The 19,686-nt window shown below is 48.9% G+C and overlaps 1 protein-coding gene across 1 annotated transcript in view; it reads right to left on the bottom strand.

Annotated features, from left to right (window-relative positions):
• The window catches only part of plxnb2b (plexin b2b), a 91,429-nt gene that overhangs the window by 7,120 nt on the left and 64,623 nt on the right, over positions 1–19,686 (bottom strand). Inside the window, 7 exon segments of the mRNA XM_056281148.1 lie at positions 1,502–1,662; positions 2,482–2,633; positions 3,853–3,937; positions 8,264–8,364; positions 9,985–10,141; positions 12,523–12,669; positions 13,977–14,043. Coding sequence (XP_056137123.1) covers positions 1,502–1,662; positions 2,482–2,633; positions 3,853–3,937; positions 8,264–8,364; positions 9,985–10,141; positions 12,523–12,669; positions 13,977–14,043 — 870 coding nt within the window.

Raw genomic sequence — 19,686 nt, 5'->3', positions numbered from 1 at the left:
TCATTCATCCATTCATACTTCACGCTGGCTTAATCCAGTTCAGGGTTGGGGGCGCTATCCCAGCAGGCACTCAGGGGAGAGCATCTCAGGGCCAAAGCAAACAACACCTCACACTCCCGTTCATACATGAAGTCAAATCAAGCTTATCTGTACAGCAGTCTATAGTTTATACGCACAGTGTCAGAGGGCTTTACGTTCACACGATGAACAATACGGTAGATGGCAGCAGACAGCACCCTCTGTCCTTAGACCTAAGACCCACACCTCCGGGAAATTTAGTTTCTCCAAATATTCATCCATATGGATCCAGAGGAAAACCAATACCTTCACATAATATATACAACAACTTTTAATGAAGAGAGAGAGAGAGAGAGAGTGTGTGTGTGCTCTCAGAATGCACATATACAGATAAATAAGTCAACACATCGATCTTCTGTGTTACACAACTTACTCTCAGCTTTATTAGCACTTTTGACAGCACTTGTTATATTAGTTTGCATTAACTTGGGTTTATTTTACATTTTCATGAAGATAATTTGGTTTTCTTGGAGTGAACAGTTCCTGGGGGTTGCTGCTGGAGTTGTCTGGCTGCATCAGACCTGTTTAAATGGTGCTGATTGCCAACTGGACTGCACCATGTTCCTCCTGCATGGGGGGGGGGCAGCATTTACTACTTTGACCCCCCCCTTTTCTCCCCAACTGTACCCAGCCAATTACCCCACTTTTCCGAGCCGTTCCAGTCATTGCTCCGCCCCCTCTGCCGAGCCGGGGAGGGCTGCAGACTACCACATGCCTCCTCCAATACATGCGGAGTCGCCAGCCGCTTCTTTTCACCTGAGAGTAAGGAGTTTCAACAGGGGGATTTAGCACGTGGGAGGATCACACTATTCCCTCCAGTCCCCCCGAACAGGCGCCCTGAATGACCAGAGGAGGCGCTAGTGCAGCGACCAGGACACATCCACATCCGGCTTCCCACCTGCAATTGTGTCTGTAGGGATGCCTGACCAAACTGGAGGTAACACGGGGATTCGAACCGGTGAGCCCCATGTTGATAGGCAACGGAATAGACCGCTACGCTACCCGGACGCCCACTAGTTTGTTATTATTTCTGTGACAACTGAGTTTTTAATGATGTTGTTTTGTTATTTCTCCTTAGTCAATATTGGGTAGTGCGATACTGACACATTTTGTCGTTATTGTAGTTGTTTAAGTGGTTGCGACTTCGTGTCAACCCCCCTGTGTGTCTGAATGGGCCGATCAGCCACTTTAGATGTTCCCCGTGTCTCAGTTTGAGCTGTTCAGTTCTCTTCTGCTAGTGCTTTAGTTTACTTGTGTTGTTTTGACCTCTTTCATGGGCCCAGAAGTATTGTCAGAAGTGCTCTTGTTACTTCGTTTGCTTTTCGTAGATTAAAAAAATTATTATTTTTTTATTTTAAAAAACCACCTGTATCTCTCTGGTCTACCAGCTCGGTCCATGACAGCGTGTGCACATCTGCTCTACCTGTTAGTTTTCCAGATGTGGATGGTCTCCTCGTCCACATTGTCGTGCTTCAGCGCCTGCTCGTCCAGGAAGTCGAAAAAGTACTTGACCGCCGGCGGCACCACCGCCCCCGAGCAAAGCACGCTGCGGAAGAAGTCATCCACGAACTGCTGCAATGTTCCCTGAAGAGGGTCAAAAAACACATACAAACACACACAATATGAGCCGGGGTAGGGAGGCAGACCAACGCTTAAAATACGTCCCCAGACACCAGCGTTTAGCCTCCATGTGAAGGTACTTCGATTAATTTCATCGAAGGGTTGTTCTCATGGTATTTTAGCCGTCAGACCTGAACTGCGACCCTTTATTATACTCTGACTTGACCAGCATTGATTGAACATCTCCATTTGGCATTTCAACACCATTCAAACCTGCAGCCAACCAATCAAAAAATACCTTTTTTTACTCTTTCAATGGTGGCGACTGAAAAATAAATTGCTGCATTTGTCACAGGCAGAGAAACAGTTTTCAGCAACTTTTAGGTTGAAAAATACATTTAAACATATAAAGTCTAGATCATACACACACACACACATATATATATATATACTTAGCACAAATAGTAAGGAAATATGTGTTTGGCAGGTTATTTCTTTGTTGTAACAATGCTTCTTGGCAATAAATCTTACACCGTTGGAAAGCCTGTTTATTTCCCTTTTAAATGGTACCACATATGTAAGGAACATGCATTTGTGGGATGAGTAGCAGAGCTGGGTATGTGGGTTGCGCCCATGAAAAATTTGCCAAATCTACTCTGCCAATGCCAAACAGCTTATTTTGCTGTTGCTATTGACTCTTGTTTTGAGCTTCTCGTACCCCAGGTGCTGACAATCAGCTGCCTGATATAAGATTTATTGCCAAGAAGCATTGTTACAACAAAGAAATAATCCGCCAAACCCAAATTTCCTTACTTTTTGTTCTAAGTTTATATATATATTTACCTTGACGGACAGAAGTCGTGTCAGATAGATCTCTGTGATGGCTTTGGTCGTGGACTTGTCCTTCATGCTCCCCCTCTTCGACTTGACCTCGTCCAGCTCGTCCGCCGGCCTCACCAAATGGAAAACCTTGTCATCTTCCAACAGGGCGTTCCCTGGAGGGCGAGACAAGTTTCCTTTGATGACTTCTCGCTGTTTTTCTAATGTATTCCTGCATGCTCTCGGAGACAAACCACATGACACACCGCCGGGCTACAAACGGCAGGGTGTTCGCAGACACAAATGTGAGCACAGAGGGAGTAGTCTTGTGGAGACGCTCAAAACGACCGACTATTTTTAAGAGCACACAGAGCGGCGCAGCGGATGAAAGCGCGTCTTGTTGTGAGCACAAAAAAAAAACAAGCGTATATCCATAAAACAAGGCGTATTAGCATGTTGAATGAGCTCAGGGATGTTGATGACGACTCTGGGGGAAGACGACTAGGAGAGGCATTAAACTCCTAAGTTCACATCACATCTGGTATGCTAATTCTCCCTCAGCTGAAACAATGAAACACAGTACAGTATGTGAGCGTGAGACAGGAAAATGGTGTGGTTCGTGTGATAGACAGACAGACAGACAGATAGATAGATATACAGACAGACACATAGCTACACAGACAGGCAGAGAGACAGACAGAGAGAGAGATAGATCAATAGACAGACAGACAGACAGACAGACAGATAGATAGATAGATAGATAGATAGATAGATAGATAGATAGATAGATAGATAGATAGATAGATAGATAGATAGATAGATAGATACACACAGGCAGACAGAGAGATAGATAGAGATAAATCGATATATAGACAGACAGACAGGCAGGCAGCTAGATAGATAGATAGACAGACATAGCTAGATACACACACAGACAGACAGGGAGCTACACAGACAGACAGGCAGACAGACAGACAGATAGATAGATAGACATAGATACAAAGCTAGATAGACAGACAGACACATAGATACACAGACAGACTGCTAGACAGACAGACAGACAGACAGACAGACAGACTGCTAGACAGACACATACAGTCAGACTCATAGATACACAGACAGACAGCAAGAATGATAGAGACACACAGGGACACAGTTTAGGCAGATAGATACGTATAGATAGACAGACAGACAGACAGACAGACAGACAGACATAGATACAAAGCTAGATAAACACACAGACAGCTAGACAGAGAGACAGATGGATAGATAGATAGATAGACAGACAGACACATACAGGCAGACTGACAGATAGATACACAGACAGACAGCAAGACTGATAGAGACACAGTCAGACAGGTAGATATAGATAGACAGACAGACAGACAGACTTACTCTCCTCGTGGTTCTCTTGGTTCTGGTCGTAGTTCTGTTGTGTGTGGAGAACCCTGGACAGGACCAGCGTGGCATTGTCTCGCACCTGAAACACACAGCCCACACGTAGGGATGATAACCACACATATCCTCATAATTACCAAGCCAACAACAGCACATCATTCATTTTACTGAGCTACGTTCTGGCCTTGTGGACAAGAGGACTCAAGTCCAGACCACCTTCAGCCAGGCAAGTCAGGGACGAGTCCAACACTTCAAGGTGGTGAGTCCAACTCAACACCAATGGGGCCAAAACTTGTGTGAAGACAGACACCAGGAAAGTGCAAGTCCACTTAAACACCAGGACTCTAACTGTAGTGGTCTACCCCTGTAGTGAACGTCAGAATTTCACCACCCTGCAATATTGAAGTTTTTTTTAATCCTCCGCCGAGGAAAGTTTCAGATTCAAATTTTCCAATGTTCCAGAGACATGAATTATTAACAATAAAATAATACGAGACAAGATTAGATTGCACTTTACTGCCCTCCTCAGGAAAGTTTAAATATTCATTTCATAAATTAAAAAAAGGAAATTAAAATCCTGAACGGGAGCGGTTTTGAAAAATGATCACAAGTCCGCACTGTCCGGGGCCGAGGCGAAGCTTAGTCATCGAGCTGTGAAGTCTGAGACGAGACCTTCAAAATGTGGACTCAGGACCGAGTCCACAGTCGAGTACTGCAACCTTACTGTGTTCGTGTACCGTGCTGCATCTGACACATCACAGATGAGACTATAAAATGAATAGTAGTATATTTGGTGAACAGAGGAGTAGTTTCTGACTCTATGATAGGTTAACACTACCCTTAAACACACTGAACTGTTTATATTGTACGTGTCCTTGGCTCAAGCAGCTCTGTTCTCAGACTTACGCCATTCAAGTCTTCTTTCTTCTCCCTCTATTTCTTAACCTGCTAACGTGCTCTGTAAGCTGAGGCTGGCGATAAGAAGCTACACACAGGAGAATGTGGGAAACGGACGCACTTTCAGGCACCATTTTTCACCTTGACTTTATCAACACGTGTACGGACGCACAAGTGCTTACGCCCGCACCACACACCTCCACTTCATTGGCCGCCGTCACTGAGGTCAGCCTCTTTTCGCCAGACGCCCCGCGACTAATTCATAATCGATGCCATCGAGCGGGACAGCTGTATTGGCTCTGTATCGGGGAATTTACCGGCCATTTTCTTTTGGCTTTCAACTCATTATTGAGCACCACAAATACTGTGATTAGCACTACCCTGACATGGGCCGATAAGTCCACGGCGGCCGGGCTCGGCTCCAACAACAGCCGGAGGAGATCAGGAGGGAGAAGGTGAAGTGGATTTAAGTGGCTGGAATGGGAGGTGAGTAGTGGATATATGTGAAGGCAACCATTGACCCAAGGATCAATACAGTGTCGGGCAGATAAGTGGTGCGAGGAGGGGACAAACCAGACTCGGACTCTATTATCTATGGTGAAATGGCAGGCAAGATGGCAGAACCTGTCATCTTCTTGTATTTTAATTATATCAATTCATGACCACACATCAAATACCCAGAAATTAATATCCTGATATATAATAACATATGAGGGTATACCTGTATGTACCCTGCCTGCACTGACATCTCATCTCGCCATGATTGACAGGAACACGTGTGTTCACGTTCGATAATACACGCATACAGTTTCCATCCATCCATCCATCATCCGAACCGCTTATCCTGCTCTCAGGGTCGCGGGGATGCTGGAGCCTATCCCAGCAGTCATTGGGCGGCAGGCGGGGAGCCACCCCGGACAGGCCGCCAGGCCATCACAGGGCCGACACATACACACACCTAGGGACAATGTCTTTGTTTGTTTATATTTGCGAGGACCCTCACACTCTAGCTCAGAGGTCGGCATCCTTTTGGCTGTCCCGTGCCACTTAAAAGAATTACAAACCTAACCGGCAGTTCATTTTCACAGTGAGCATTTATCTGTTTATTTACTCTTGCTGTTTGTCTCCTCTTCTAGCTTCTGCATGCCAAAAGATGTGTGCTCTACACACACACACACACACACTTTATTATTGTGCAAATGTATGAAAATTACTAGGGCACAAAAGAAAATTAATTCAATCCGACTGATTTAGTGTGACCCCTGTTTGTCGCAATATCTGGTAACCACTGCCAGACGTAGAACATGGTTTACATCCACACTCTCATCAAGAGCTGCGCTGAACAGCGACGCATCCTTCAGTGCAGGAGTTTGCTGGTGTCTTACATTTTCAGCCATGTCTGTACTGCGTCTCTCCACAGCTCTCACAGAAACGGTCGTTTCTTTGATGATGGTGTCTTTGTTTGGTAACCCATCAAATATGACCTGCGAACTGCCGAGGAAAGCCTCCTTAAATTCTCTCCATCAGAGAATGGCTTCCCCCCGTGTTAAGCAACGCACTGTACGACTTCATAGCTGCCCTTGTGTGGCTTGCTTTTGGGCGGCACATCGGGTTGTGAACATGCCGCTTTTTCGGCATCATCAGCTATGGTGTTGGCCGCCGAAAAACACGCTCAACAAGTTGTTAGGCATATTTTGGGTTTGGGGTAAAAATAGACAGTGTTGCCTTCTGTCCGCAGTACAGGAGACCAGATGCTAGAGTTCCCAGCATGCCTCCTGTTGTCCTGAAGCTACCGTTGGCCAGACGGTTTGGCTCGTCCGCCAGCTACAGGTACTACACTGCTACTGCCCAGTGTAGAGCAGGTCTATTTAAAGGCGACCTTCAACCGCCTTGTCACAGCGCCGTTATGGAGCCTTTGCAGCTTTTTATAGGTCCACCAGTGCCATCCAATGGCCCGCTGCGCCCTGGTAGCAACATCTGCTGTTGGTCCACGACAGCTTATTTGTCAGGTAAGCCTGCTTATTTCGCAGCTGTCCTCCATATTTGAGGGAGCGGTCCACAATCCGCCACCTGTGGACGCGCTCCATAGCAGTACAGCTCTGCCTCGTTCGTTTGTCCAAGACGGCTGAAAGAGGCAAATATTAGACAGCCTACTTTTTTTTTTTGCGCTTCTGCCATCAGTAATTGTGCAACGTTTTTAAGATTTTCTATTTAAACCTCAAAAGAGATTCTTACAAAAAACAATACGATACAAAGCAGAAAATGTATAATTTAACATTTCTCCTTGTTCCAATAACAAAGACAACTGCAAAATGACAGACAGAATGACAGATGAAAGCTAATGTTGTTTCCTCGGTGACATCATCAAAAGCCGAGGGCTATTGTTCACTTTCGTTCAGAACCATTTGACGGCACGGACAGGAAAAATGGCCAACATGCGGCACAACTGAGTGGCAGCAGCTGAAAAGACTCCTCTGCCGAGTTGTTTACAGTCTCATCCCTGGCAGACGGAAAGGTTACGGGCCTTGATACAGAGGTTTTTCAGCAGTTCTTGGGAGTTTGCCTCGAATCCCTGAAGCCTTGCTGACTTCTTAAGGACCTCATCCTGCAGCCGTCGCAAGGAATCAGCGTTACCTGCAAGAGCCTTCATCATGTCTCCAGTGTCTTGGGCTAGAGAGCCTGCCTCCTCTTGGAGCCTCTTGAGGGACGCTCCCCGGCTGAACCCTCTCCATCACCACATCCACTGTTGGCATTTCCAGCTTACAGACGGTTCAACTGCTTCTCTACCACAGCCAACAGATCTTTAGCTGCGACGTCTGCTTCCTCTTTGGCTCTTGCCGAGTCTTCATCGGCATCTTGGGCAAACTGGCCCCCGGTGAGCAACAGGTCTTTGATGTGAGCCAGCTGGGGCTGAGCTATGCTACGTTGTCACTACCGCTCTAATGCTTCACTCGCGGGCAGATCAGAGGGGGGGGGGCATGATAGACCACGTAACCTGTGTGCGCTCTCTTGCTGTCAAACACTATGGTGTATTTTGAGACTAAGTATTTCAGTATTATCTTAAATTGAATGGTTCACTTAGTTTACCATTAGGCTAAATTGTGTATTCAATTTTTTAATCAAAAAAGTACGTCAAAAATATGTTTCATTGAATTGCTCTGCGTGCCCGTGTTAATGGCCCCGCGTGCCACCGTGAGCACACGTGTCATAGGTTGCCAACCCCTGCCCTAGCCTTAACCATCAGAACTACATGCATGACCTTAACCTAATCTTACATCTAACACTAAACCCAAATCCTAACTCTGACATAGACCCTTGAAGAAATGAGGATCGGCCAAAATTGACCTCACCCTTACCATCAAAATCTCAAATATGGCTGAATAAGAACACATACACACACACTTCAGTACCTCTCTGCTACTTCCTCATCGCCTTATCGTTTTCATGTCTCTACTTTTCCTTGATATCTGGATGTTTATGCACCAGGAAGAGGAATGATGTCACTGCTTACGTTGTAATGGGCCAAGGTGTTGATGCGCTTCCACCGGCCCTCCTTCTGGGAGGTCAGGTCCAGGTCGGACAGGATCTGCCCCATGGAACCGGGGCGCCACTCTGTGTTGGAACAGTAAGTCACGAGTTGAAAAAAAAGAAGTTGTTTTTTTTTTTTGCTTGTAATTTCATTTACAGGTTTGTTTGGTTGTACCCCCTCTTGTCACGTGTGAACGATACCAGGGTAACATATGGCGTGTGATCTGAACCTCGCAACAAACGGACAATAGGGGTTTTGTTGTCCATCTGTCCAGCCTATAATCCACCATGCAGAGCGAGGACGTGTCCCCAGTTTCAAACGGCAGAGCTCGGTTTCGACAGAGGCGTTGGGGGGGGGGGTGGCAGAACAGCTCCCTCCGAATAACACCGAGTGGTGGGGACTGTGTTCATTTGGCAGGAGCGGCACTATTACCGCAAAGCCCGCCATGATACTGGAATTTGGAAAAGGACATAATTTTGCAGACCCGAGCTCCATCTGCTCCATAATTTTCATTTAACATGCAAGGGGCGTTATCTGTTTGATTCCCCATGAAAGGACAAGGATATCTCCTTATCTAAAATGCATAAAAATGGAAGAACCCCCCCACCCCGATATCTACAGCATGCGTAGAAATATAAACCGCCTTTGATGCTGAAAAACCTCCATAGGGCTTTAACTTCTCAAGCTCGAAGTCCTCAAGGTTTATGAATACAGTCGCCAGCGTACAGTTGGGCGACAACGGCGCTGCCCGTGTCGCCGACGCCGAGTCACTTCTCCGCCTCGTAAACCCGAACAAAGCGAGACATGATGTATCAATAAAGATTAAATAAGTAATCAATGGTTTTTTTTTTTCATCAACTCACTTAAAAATGATTTTCAACTGGATGAAAAATGAATTTCTTTCAGCGGGTGAGATATCCCGCTTGACGTCCCGCTCCCTCCCGGGATCCGTTACATTATTTAGCGGCAGGAAGTACATTTCCTGGAGAAATCGTGCGGGGAAGCTGAGGAGCGCCGGCAAAGGCGGTTAGACTGACTTAAAACCGGTATTACGAAATTGGGTTTGACATCTTCAGCTCGCTCCGCTCGAGAGTTCAAACATTCACACGAAGAAGTCTGACTATCTCAAAAAGCATCGAGTTGGAATAAACATGCCTCGTCGGAGTACGCAGGACTACACATCCACGATAGTGCCCAAAACTAGTCCAATTTCCTGTCTGTACTTCCTGTTTTCTTACCCCCCCCCCCCATTTTCTCCCCAATTGTACCGATTACCCCACTCTTCCGAGCCGGCCCCGGGCGCTGCTCCACCCCCTCTGCCGAGCCGGGGAGGGCTGCAGACTACCACATGACTCCTCCCATACGTGGAGTCACCAGCCGCTTCTTTTCACCTGACAGTGAGGAGTTTCGCCAGGGGGGGGGGCGTAGCGTGTGGGAGGATCACGCTATTCCCCTCCTCCAGCATCCCCTCCCCCCTGATGAGGCGCTCCGACCGACCAGAGGAGGCGCTAGTGCAGCGACCAGGACACATACCCACATCCGGCTCCCCATCGGCAGACACGGTCTGGAGGGACGCCCCACCAACCCGGAGGTGACGCGGGGATTCGAACCGGCGGGCCCCGTGTCGGCAGGCAACGGAATAGACCGCCACGCCACCCGGACGCCCGTACTTCCTGTTTTCCGGTGAGAAGAGGAGCACTTACCCAGTGTGACGCTGTCGACTTTGGGCCGGAGCGAGTAGGGGAGGTTTCGGTACACCTGCTCTATGATCTTCTCCTTCACCTGGGAGATGGTGTCACAGTTGAGCACCTTGACCGGGGTTACATCCGGGCCCTCGCCTTGAACCAGCACCTGTAAGGTCTGAGCGCACACACACACACACACACAGACACACACACACAGAGGGAGAGAGCATGTTCAGAACTTGTACACATGACCAGACAAGGCAGACACACGAGCACGCAAACAAACAGATGCTCACACGAGGCCGGAACGCCCACGCACAAACACACACTCGCCAAATCCCTCTGTGGCCACGTTGTCATGGAGACCAGGCTAAGTAGGTTCACACACACAAAAATAAACACACACACACACACACACACACGCGCGTGGTGGCGACATCCGACAGGGCTCTGTCACCTTGGCTGCTAATGACCCGGGATGCGGCGGGAGGGCACGCCTCGAATCTCACACGCCACCACGCATCACGCCGTCGGGCGCGCCGCCGATCCGTCCACGGACGAACACAATGAGGGAATAAAAATAAAAAGTGGAGGCTATCAGACCTCGGCGGCTGCACGGCGGCGGCGGCGGCGGGGTGTGTGTGTGGGGGGGGGTGTGTGGGGGTTCGCCCGCGAAGCATCGTCTCCTCTTTAAAGTCAATCACAGGCGGCCATCCATCACAGCGGGCTACGCGCAATTCAGCCTAATTCGATAACTGTCCCCGGCGACGCGGTTACCCGCGGGTCTTTCTATCCGGGCCGACTGTAACGGGGAACAGCTGGCTGCTGCGTCGGCGTCCGTTACCGGGACATTATGTAGGAGGAGAAACGCAGGATTATTCGACCAAGGGACAACAATGAGGAGAGCCAGCGCCCGCTCGGACAGGGCGGACGGGCGGCTTGGGGAGGTCGGCAGCCGTCGGCGGCCGCCGCGCTGCAGGAGCCGCGCCCCGGCGCTACGCGGCAGCGTGTCGGCTTGTGTGGTTTTCCTAAGCGAGAACGCTGACACCGAGAATGGATGTCACACGAAAGTGGGCAATCGCCTGGGGGGGGGTGGGGGTGGAGGGGGGGGGGTGGCGGTGGTTACCAAGGCAACTGCACAGGGCTTTGCATGCTCAACAGATACAATATAGAGTGCCACGCTGGCTGCCAGCCATGTGTGTGGCTTTGGTGAGATGTCAGTCTGATTGTATTGTGTGTTTTTCTGCTTCACTGTGGGTTTAGCGTGTGTGTGTGTGTGTGTGTGTGTGTGTGTGTGTGTGTGTGTGTCCAGTGGGTTCTGTGCTAGCAGGTGTGTGTTTGTCAGTGGGTTGTATGTGTAAGTATGCGTCTCTCACCAGGAGGCGTGGCTCTGTGTCTGCACATCTGCCTATGGGATTTGTGTAAGGTTGAGTATAGTTGTGTGTGTGTGTGTGTGTGTGCGTGTGTGTGCACATTTGTGCCAGTTTGTGTCTCTCGCCAAAACTCAGTACTCCATGTTTCTGTGTGATTGCCTGTGGGCACTTTTTTAGGGGGGGGGGGGCTTTTCTCCCCAATTATATCCGGCCAATTACCCCACCCTTCCGAGCCGTCCCGGTCGCTGCTCCACCCCCTCTGCCGATCCGGGGAGGGCTGCAGACTACCACATGCCTCCTCCCATACATGTGGAGTCGCCAGCTGCTTCTTTTCACCTGACAGTGAGGAGTTTCACCAGGGGGACGTAGCGCGTGGGAGGATCACGCTATTCCTCCCAGTTCTCTCTCCTCCCCCCACCCAACAGGTGCCCCCGACTGACCAGAGGAGGCGCTAGTGCAGTGACCAGGACACATACCCACATCCGGCTTCCCACCCCCAGACACGGCCAATTGTATCTGGAGGGACGCCCGACCAAGCTGGAGGTAACACGGGGGATTCGAACTGGCGATCCCTGTGTTGGTAGGCAACAGAACAGACCGCTACGCTACCCGGACACCTGTGGGCACTTTTTGTGTGTGTATTGTGTTTAAATATGTGTGTTTACGCACGTGTGTGTGTGTGTGATTGTCTATCTGCCTGTGTGTGTCTCTCATTGTGTAGGCCGTCCTGAGGGCTGTGTGTGTCTCATTGTGTATGCGGTGTGTCTCTCATTGTGTATGCCGTCCTGAGGGCTGTGTGTGTGTGTGTGTGTGTCTCTCATTGTGTATGCCGTCCTGAGGGCTGTGTGTGTGTGTCTCTCATTGTGTATGCCGTCCTGAGGGCTGTGTGTGTGTGTGTGTGTGTCTCTCTCATTGTGTATGCTGTCCTGAGGGCTGTGTGTGTGTGTGTGTGTGTGTGTGTGTGTATATTTCTATGTATATCTGCCTGTCTGTGTGTTTGTTTCCACCTACCTGGCTGTTTGGGTGTATTTCTGTGCTTGCCTGTCCTGTGTGTGTGTGTGTCTCTGTGTGATTATGTTTGTCTCTGAGTGATTATGTTTGTCTCTGTCTATCTGTTGTGTGCACGTGTCTCTGTATGTGTCTGCCTACTGGTGTTTGCACGTGTCTTGTGTGTGTGTGTTACCAGGACACAGTACTCCACATCGTCCCCCAGTAGACCCGTGTCGTTCAGGGTGTACTTGGCTTTCTTCACCCTGGCATCCACCGGCCCTTTCTCGATCTGGTGCTTGATGGCACGGAACAGTTTATATAAGGGCTCTCCTGCAGAGTCCTGCGCCACACACACACACACACACACACACACACACACACACGGCAAGATGGCTGGTTGGGAAGCTGGCAGGAAGAACATTTCTCGAAACAATCAGGTCAGATGAACTCATCACATGCGCGTTCTTTCTAGACAGGAAATAAATGTTCACATATCCAGTGTTCACCTTGTGCACCTCCTTCTTGCTTCTTTTGGGAGCGACAACGGCACATTATTTACAGCACGCCGCTCTGTCTGGGAAACGGACTACCTGATTCACCCTTCCCTTCACCTTGTTTTGCAAAACTACTTCAATCTCTTTCTACGTCGGTGTGTGCTGCCGGAGCACCAAATAACCCCACTCTTCCGAGCCGTCCCGGTCGCTGGCTGCTCCACCCCCTCTGCAGATCTGGGGGGGGGGGGGGGGGCTGCAGACTACCACATGCCTCCTCCGATACATGTGGAGTCGCCAGCCGCTTCTTTTCACCTGACAGTGAGGAGTTTCACCAGGGGGACGTAGCGCGTGGGAGGATCACGCTATTCCCCTCAGTCCCACCCTCCCAAACAGGCGCCCCGACCGACCAGAGGAGGCGCTAGCGCACTGACCAGGACACACACCCGCATCCGGCGTCCGACCCGCAGACATGGCCAATTGTGTCTGGAGGGGCGCCCGACCAAGCCGGAGGTAACACGGGGATTCGAACCGGCGATCCCCGTGTTGCTAGGCAACGGAATAGGCCGACACGCCACCCGGACGCCATAATATTCTTTTTAGGCCTAATGCAGACTTGACGTGATACTGACTGACTGCTGGCAAAGATATTGCAGCTGGAAAAAAAATAATTCAGTCGGTACATTATAATACACAATAAAAAGCCACCATCCTCCCATAACTGTAAGATTATCATATGTAAATGTGTAAACCCCCCCCCCCCCACAGACACACACTCACAGTCTTTCACAAATTGTATGTTTACTTCATGAAGATGCCAGCGACGCAGATTAATAATAATAATGGCTGCCGGTGCAGAGAGCTCATTGAGGTAAATGCAGGGACTCGCAACCTATTACAAGAAGTCAAATTAGTTTAACACCGGCGTCCCCTAATAAACACCAGGTGCTCAAGCAGATAGACTGCGTTGGTAGGCCGAGCACATAGGAAACGCAGCAAGATGAATTGCTGCCGAATCAATTTACTTTTCTTGCTCGGGGGGGGGGGGGGGAAATAAGCATGAGAAATGGCCCCCGTGAGCATGAATAATTCAATGTACTATCAAATGCACTGCACAGATATACATTATATCTGACCCTCCAAAGCCATACATTACCTTCAGAAACTGGTAGAGGCAGATAGACATCCAGTTACACAACATCCTCTCCACCACCGTCTCTGACCTGGAAGAACACACAGCGGCAGAGCATTAGCGGGCGGCTCCTATGGTTCCCCCGCTGTTTAGTTAGCCATTGGCATGCGCTATTGTTAGCTGTAAGCACGCCTAATTAGAAGCCTTGTATATAGGGGCCCGTGTTGGCACAATGGCCCGATTAGCATAACGAGCCTCTCCATTGGGGGATAATTAGAGCTCTGTACTTGTATAACAGTCCTCCTGCCGTAGAGTGGTTGACAGTTCAGATTGCGTACCCCCGCCCCCGCGGCACCGGGCGAGCGACTGTACCGAGCGAGAGAGAGATACTACGTCCCACACTGCATGCAAGTGTGTGTGTCTGGGGGGGTGGGGGGCATCTGGCGTCTGCGGAGGGTCCGACCTTGGGAGGATCATTACGGTGAAAGTGAAAGGAAGTGGTGCGACGTGTGCGAGGGTGAAGTGAGTTACTTTTCTCGGGGCTATTCAAGACTTTTTGATCAAACGGGTTTTGTCGATTTTCACCTTCGCAGACACAGAAATGCACAGAATGACATGATGTAGAGGAGGGGGACAATACTGAAAAGATACAGGAAGTGGTGAGAATATAGATATGTTGCAAATATATAGAAGTACGTATAGACAATCACAAGATATAGGAAATGAGGACAATATTGAGCGGTGAGTACAGTGGTGCTTGAAAGTTTGTGAACTCTTTAGAACGTTCTATATTTCGGCATAAATATGACCTAGAACACCATCAGATTTTCACACAAGTCCTAAAAGTAGATAAAGAGAACCCAATTAAACAAATGAGACAAAAACACATTTTTGTGGAAGTGTGTCATGGCAAGGACAAAGGAGATTTCTGAGGACCTCAAACAAAGCGTTGTTGACATTCGTCAGGCTGGAAGAGGTTACAAAACCATCTCTAAAGAATTTGGACTCCACCAATCCAGTCAGACATATTGTGTACAAATGGAGGAAATTCAAGACCATTGTTACTCTCCCCAGGACTGGTCGACCATCAAAGATCACTCCAAGAGCAAGGCATGTAATAGCCAGCCAGGTCACAAAGGAACCCAGGGTAACTTCTAAGCAACTAAAGGCCTCTCTCACATTGGCTTATGTTAATGTTCATGAGTCCACCATCAGGAGAACACTGAACAACAGTGGTGTGCATGGCAGGGCTGCAAGGAGAAAGCCACTGCTCTCCAAAAAGAACATGGCTGCCCATCTGCAGTTTGCCAAAGATCACATGGACAAGCCAGAAGGCTGTTGGAAAAATGTTTTGTGGACGGATGAGACCAAAATATAACTTGTTGGTTTAAATGAGAAGCGTTGTGTTTGGAGAAAGGACAACCTTGTCCCGTCTGTGAAACATGATGGTGGTAGTATCATGGTTGGGCCTGTTTTGCTGTTCCGGGCCAGGACGGCTTGCCGTCATTGATGGAACAATGAATTCTGAATTATACCAGCGAATTCTTAAGGAAAATGTCAGGACATGTGTCCATGAACTGAATCTCAAGAGAACGTGGGTCATGCAGCAAGACAATGACCCTAAGCACACAAGTGGTTCTACCAAAGAATGGTTAGAGAAGAATAAAGTTCACGTTTTGGAATGGCCAAGTTAAAGTCCTGACCTTAATCCAATTGAAATGTTGTGGAAGGACCTGACGCGAGCGGTTCATGTGAGGAAACCCACCAGCATCCCAGAGTTGAAGCTGTTCTGTACAGAGGAATGGACTAAAATTCCTCCAAGCCGATGTGCAGGACTGATCAACAGTTACCAGAAACGTTTAGTTGCAGTTATTGCTGCACAAAGGCGGGGGGGGGGGGGGGGGGGTCACACTGATACTGAAAGCAAATGTTCACATACTTTTGCCACGCACAGATATGTAATATGGGATCATTTTCCTCCATAAATGAATGCCCAAGTATAATATGATTGTCTCATTTGTTTAATTGGGTTCTCTTTATCTACTTTTAGGACTTGTGTGAAAATCTGATGACGTTTTAGGTCATATTTATGCAGAAATATAGTAAATTCTAAAGGGTTTTTTTTGAGCTGTTACATGTAAAGTTAGCTTCAACCTGCTCTGTCATCTATCTATCTACACACCTATCCATCTACACACAATTATGTGCTATGTCCCCCTGGTGAAACTCCTCTTTGCCAGGTGAAAAGAAACAGCTGGCGACTCCACATGCATCGGAGGAGGCACGTGGTAGTCTGCAGTCCTCCCCGGCTTTCGTGCTGGCAATCACGTTGTAGCTGTAGGTTTTCTTCTCAGGTGATGGAAATCTCACCCAGAATTTGAACCCCTCATTTTCTGTCTTGGTCACCTGGGCAATTACAGAAACGGGACGTTAAAATGAAAAACAAAGCTCAAACCCGAGACTTGACAGGCCCCGCCACAAAGGCTTGGAGCTGGGGTTACATGAGCCGTTTCATAACCGCGAACACCACCAGCCGAGTAATCGCTGCAGAAACAGGACTGCTATAAAAAGACACGGGGGAAAAAAATGGTACGGCATTGAAATGGGTCCCGTCCCCCCACCAGCAATCTCCACTGAAAAAAAAAATCCTATTTGATCTACACTTGTACAGTTCAGCCCGTATGAGATACCGGCCTGTATTTAAAAACACCGCAGGTCGCCTTCCCTCCCTCCAAACCACTCGGGTTCCCATTTTATTCAGCAGTATATTACGTCTGAAGAAACTGTACAGGATCATCGTCAGGTCGCTGGATGAAACTCGACAATATTACTGTCCGGTTTATTTTTCAGATGGATAAGGTACACTCCATAGCTGTACTGTTATTGTCTGTTGATTGTATCTTATTCATCTCGTGTGTTGGGTGTGCTGTTTCTTGTTGCCTTGGCTTTACTGTTGGTTTATTTGTTCCGTCATTTGTCCTGCACCTCTATTAATCTCACCTCGGCTGTACAGAGACTCGTGTGGTTGCCATCAGCTATATCCAGAAGGGCAACTGTTCAATTTTCATCTTTATAATTCAATCTGTTCGCGGCTCTTAATATTTCCCCGTCTGTTCAGAGACGAGACGGGAGGGAAATGATGGCTGACGTGGCCGGCACGGGAGGATGAATGTGCGAAACAGATTTGGGTTCATCGGCGATCAAACGGCACACGTGTTTCGGATAGGAAGAGACGAGTGTGCTGACTGCCCACACGGGTTTTCCTCACCAGCCTCGGCGTGCGGCTCTGTTATGAGACCCAGTCATGGATTTTTGTGGATTCTCTCGTGGATCCTTCCGGTAGAGGGCTGAAAACTGCACCAGCAGATAGTGCAGTTTAGATAAAGGAAGTTCAATCAATGAATTTAATCTGAGGAGAGAAGGATTCGAACCGGTATTAAGGGCCGTCCACACCCAGAATGATAACTAAGGGGCATCCGGGTAGCGTGGCGGTCTATTCCGTTACCTACCAACACGGGGATCGCCGGCTCGAATCCCCGCGTTACCTCCGGCTTGGTCGGGCGTCCCTACAGACACAATTGGCCATGTCTGCGGGTGAGAAGCCGGATGTGAGTATGTGTCCTGGTCGCTACACCAGCGCCTCCTCCGGTCGGTTGGGGCACCTGTTCGGAACTGGGGGGAAATAGCGTGATCCTCCCACGTGCTACGTCCCCCTGGTGAAACTCCTCACTGTCAGGTGAAAAGAAGCGGCTGGCGACGCCACATGTATGGGAGGAGGCACGTGGTAGTCTGCAGCCCTCCTCGGCTCGGCAGAGGGGGTGGAGCAGCGACTGGGACGGCTCAGAAGAGTGGGGTAATTGGCCGGATACAATTGGAGAGAAAAGGGGAGGGGGGGACAATAACTGTAAGAATAACGATGTCAGCATCCACACTGATGAACGAAAACGCTCTGTAAACAGTGGCGCCCAGCACGGGCTGCACGCTCCAGCCGTGTCGGCAGCTTAGGAACAGGATATTGACGGATATTGACGGATAAACTAGATACTGATGACCTGTTACTGCTGTACGTTGCACAGAGAAAGAAAACCAGAGGGTACTTGTCTGGGTCCAGTCCTCTGACTCCGCCCACTCCACCAAGTTGACTAATTCTTCAGAAGATGGACATGGAGTGTAATGAGTTGACGATTCTGTCTGATATCAGGCAAGAAGGGTATGGGTTCACGAAATTGACGATGACGATAGGTTAGCGCTTTATCTAGACACCCAAAGCGCTTCACATTGAAGGGAGCAACTCACTTCAACCACCACCAATGTGTAGCACCACCTGGGTGACGCACGGCAACCACTTTGCACCAAAATGCTCACCACAAATGAACTTCAGGTGGAGAGGGAGGAATCATTGAGCCAATTAGAAGGGGAGATGATTAGGTGGGCAGATGGAGAGAGCCAGGTTGGGAATTTTGCCAGGACACCAGGAGACCCCCTACTCTTTGCGATAAGTGCCATGGGATCTTTAACGACCACAGCAAGTCAGGACCTCGGCTTAAGGTGTCATCTGAAGGGCGGCCTCTCCTACAGCCTGGGGCATTGGGGTTTATTTATTTATTTATTTATATTAGGAACAGAGGGAAGACTACCCCCACCTGGCCCACCAACACCACTTCCAGCAGCAACTCAGCTTTCCCAGGAGGTCTCCCACCCAAGTACTAGCCAAGCCCACACCGGCTTAGCTTCCACCATTCGGCAGAGCCAGGGTACATGCTGGTATGGCTGCCGGCTTCGAAAGCGAGAGGAGTTCGGAGAATCCAACCCTCTAAAGAGGGTTGTCTTTTGTAGACAAATTCTATTCATACTTTCGTACGAGTCAACATCGATTTGATGATATCCTGGTGATCGTCAAAGAGGACATCAGTAAGGACCAAACGAACTTCGGAGACCCCCCCATCAGTGCCAAAGACTGTTTGGCAGTATGCCTCAGTAAAATGAAGTTCTTGTTATGTGTAATTCACAGCCTAATATTACGTTACATAACCGTTTAATAAGCTGTACACCACAACAGCCAAGACTGAGAGATTAGATTAGACCATTTAAAAGGTGTTTCCTAAATGCCATCAATTAGCTTACGTAGAAGAGTTAGGCTACACAGGCTGTAGCCTACAAGTTCTTACTGAACCTCAATGATGAGTCTCTCTGAATGTCATCTGCCATGTTGAACGTGACACCCTGTAAGTTTGGATGGATTTTGATTGGCTGTCAGTTTCTATTGTTCATCGAATCGCTCTGAAAGTGATCCTGACGATATCATTCACCGCCATCGGAGTTATAGTTGTGGTGCGGACTCCGCCATCCACTTGAGTCAGAACGGTTTTTAAAACGATATATTTTTAGTTATTGATATAGTTGGTGTTCTTGGGGTGGCACGGTGGCGTAGGGGTTAGCGCGGTCGCCTCACAGAAAGAAGGTCCTGGGTTCGAGCCCCGGGGTAGTCCAACCTTGGGGGCTCGTCCTGGGTCGTCCTCTGTGTGGAGTTTGCATGTTCTCCCCGTGTCTGCGTGGGTTTCCTTCGGGTGCTTCGGTTTCCTCCCACAGTCCAAAGACATGTAGGTCAGGTGAATTGGCTGTACTAAATTGTCCCTAGGTGTGAATGTGTGTGTATGTGTGTGTGTGTGATGGCCTAGCGGCCTGTCCACGGTGTCTCCCTGCCTGCCGGCCATGACTGCTGGGATAGGCTCCA

Source organism: Lampris incognitus, chromosome 6, assembly GCF_029633865.1.
Source record: "Lampris incognitus isolate fLamInc1 chromosome 6, fLamInc1.hap2, whole genome shotgun sequence".
Lineage (NCBI taxonomy): Eukaryota > Metazoa > Chordata > Actinopteri > Lampriformes > Lampridae > Lampris > Lampris incognitus.
Note: the sequence above shows the minus strand (reverse complement) of the source record. Positions and strands in the feature narration are given on the sequence as shown.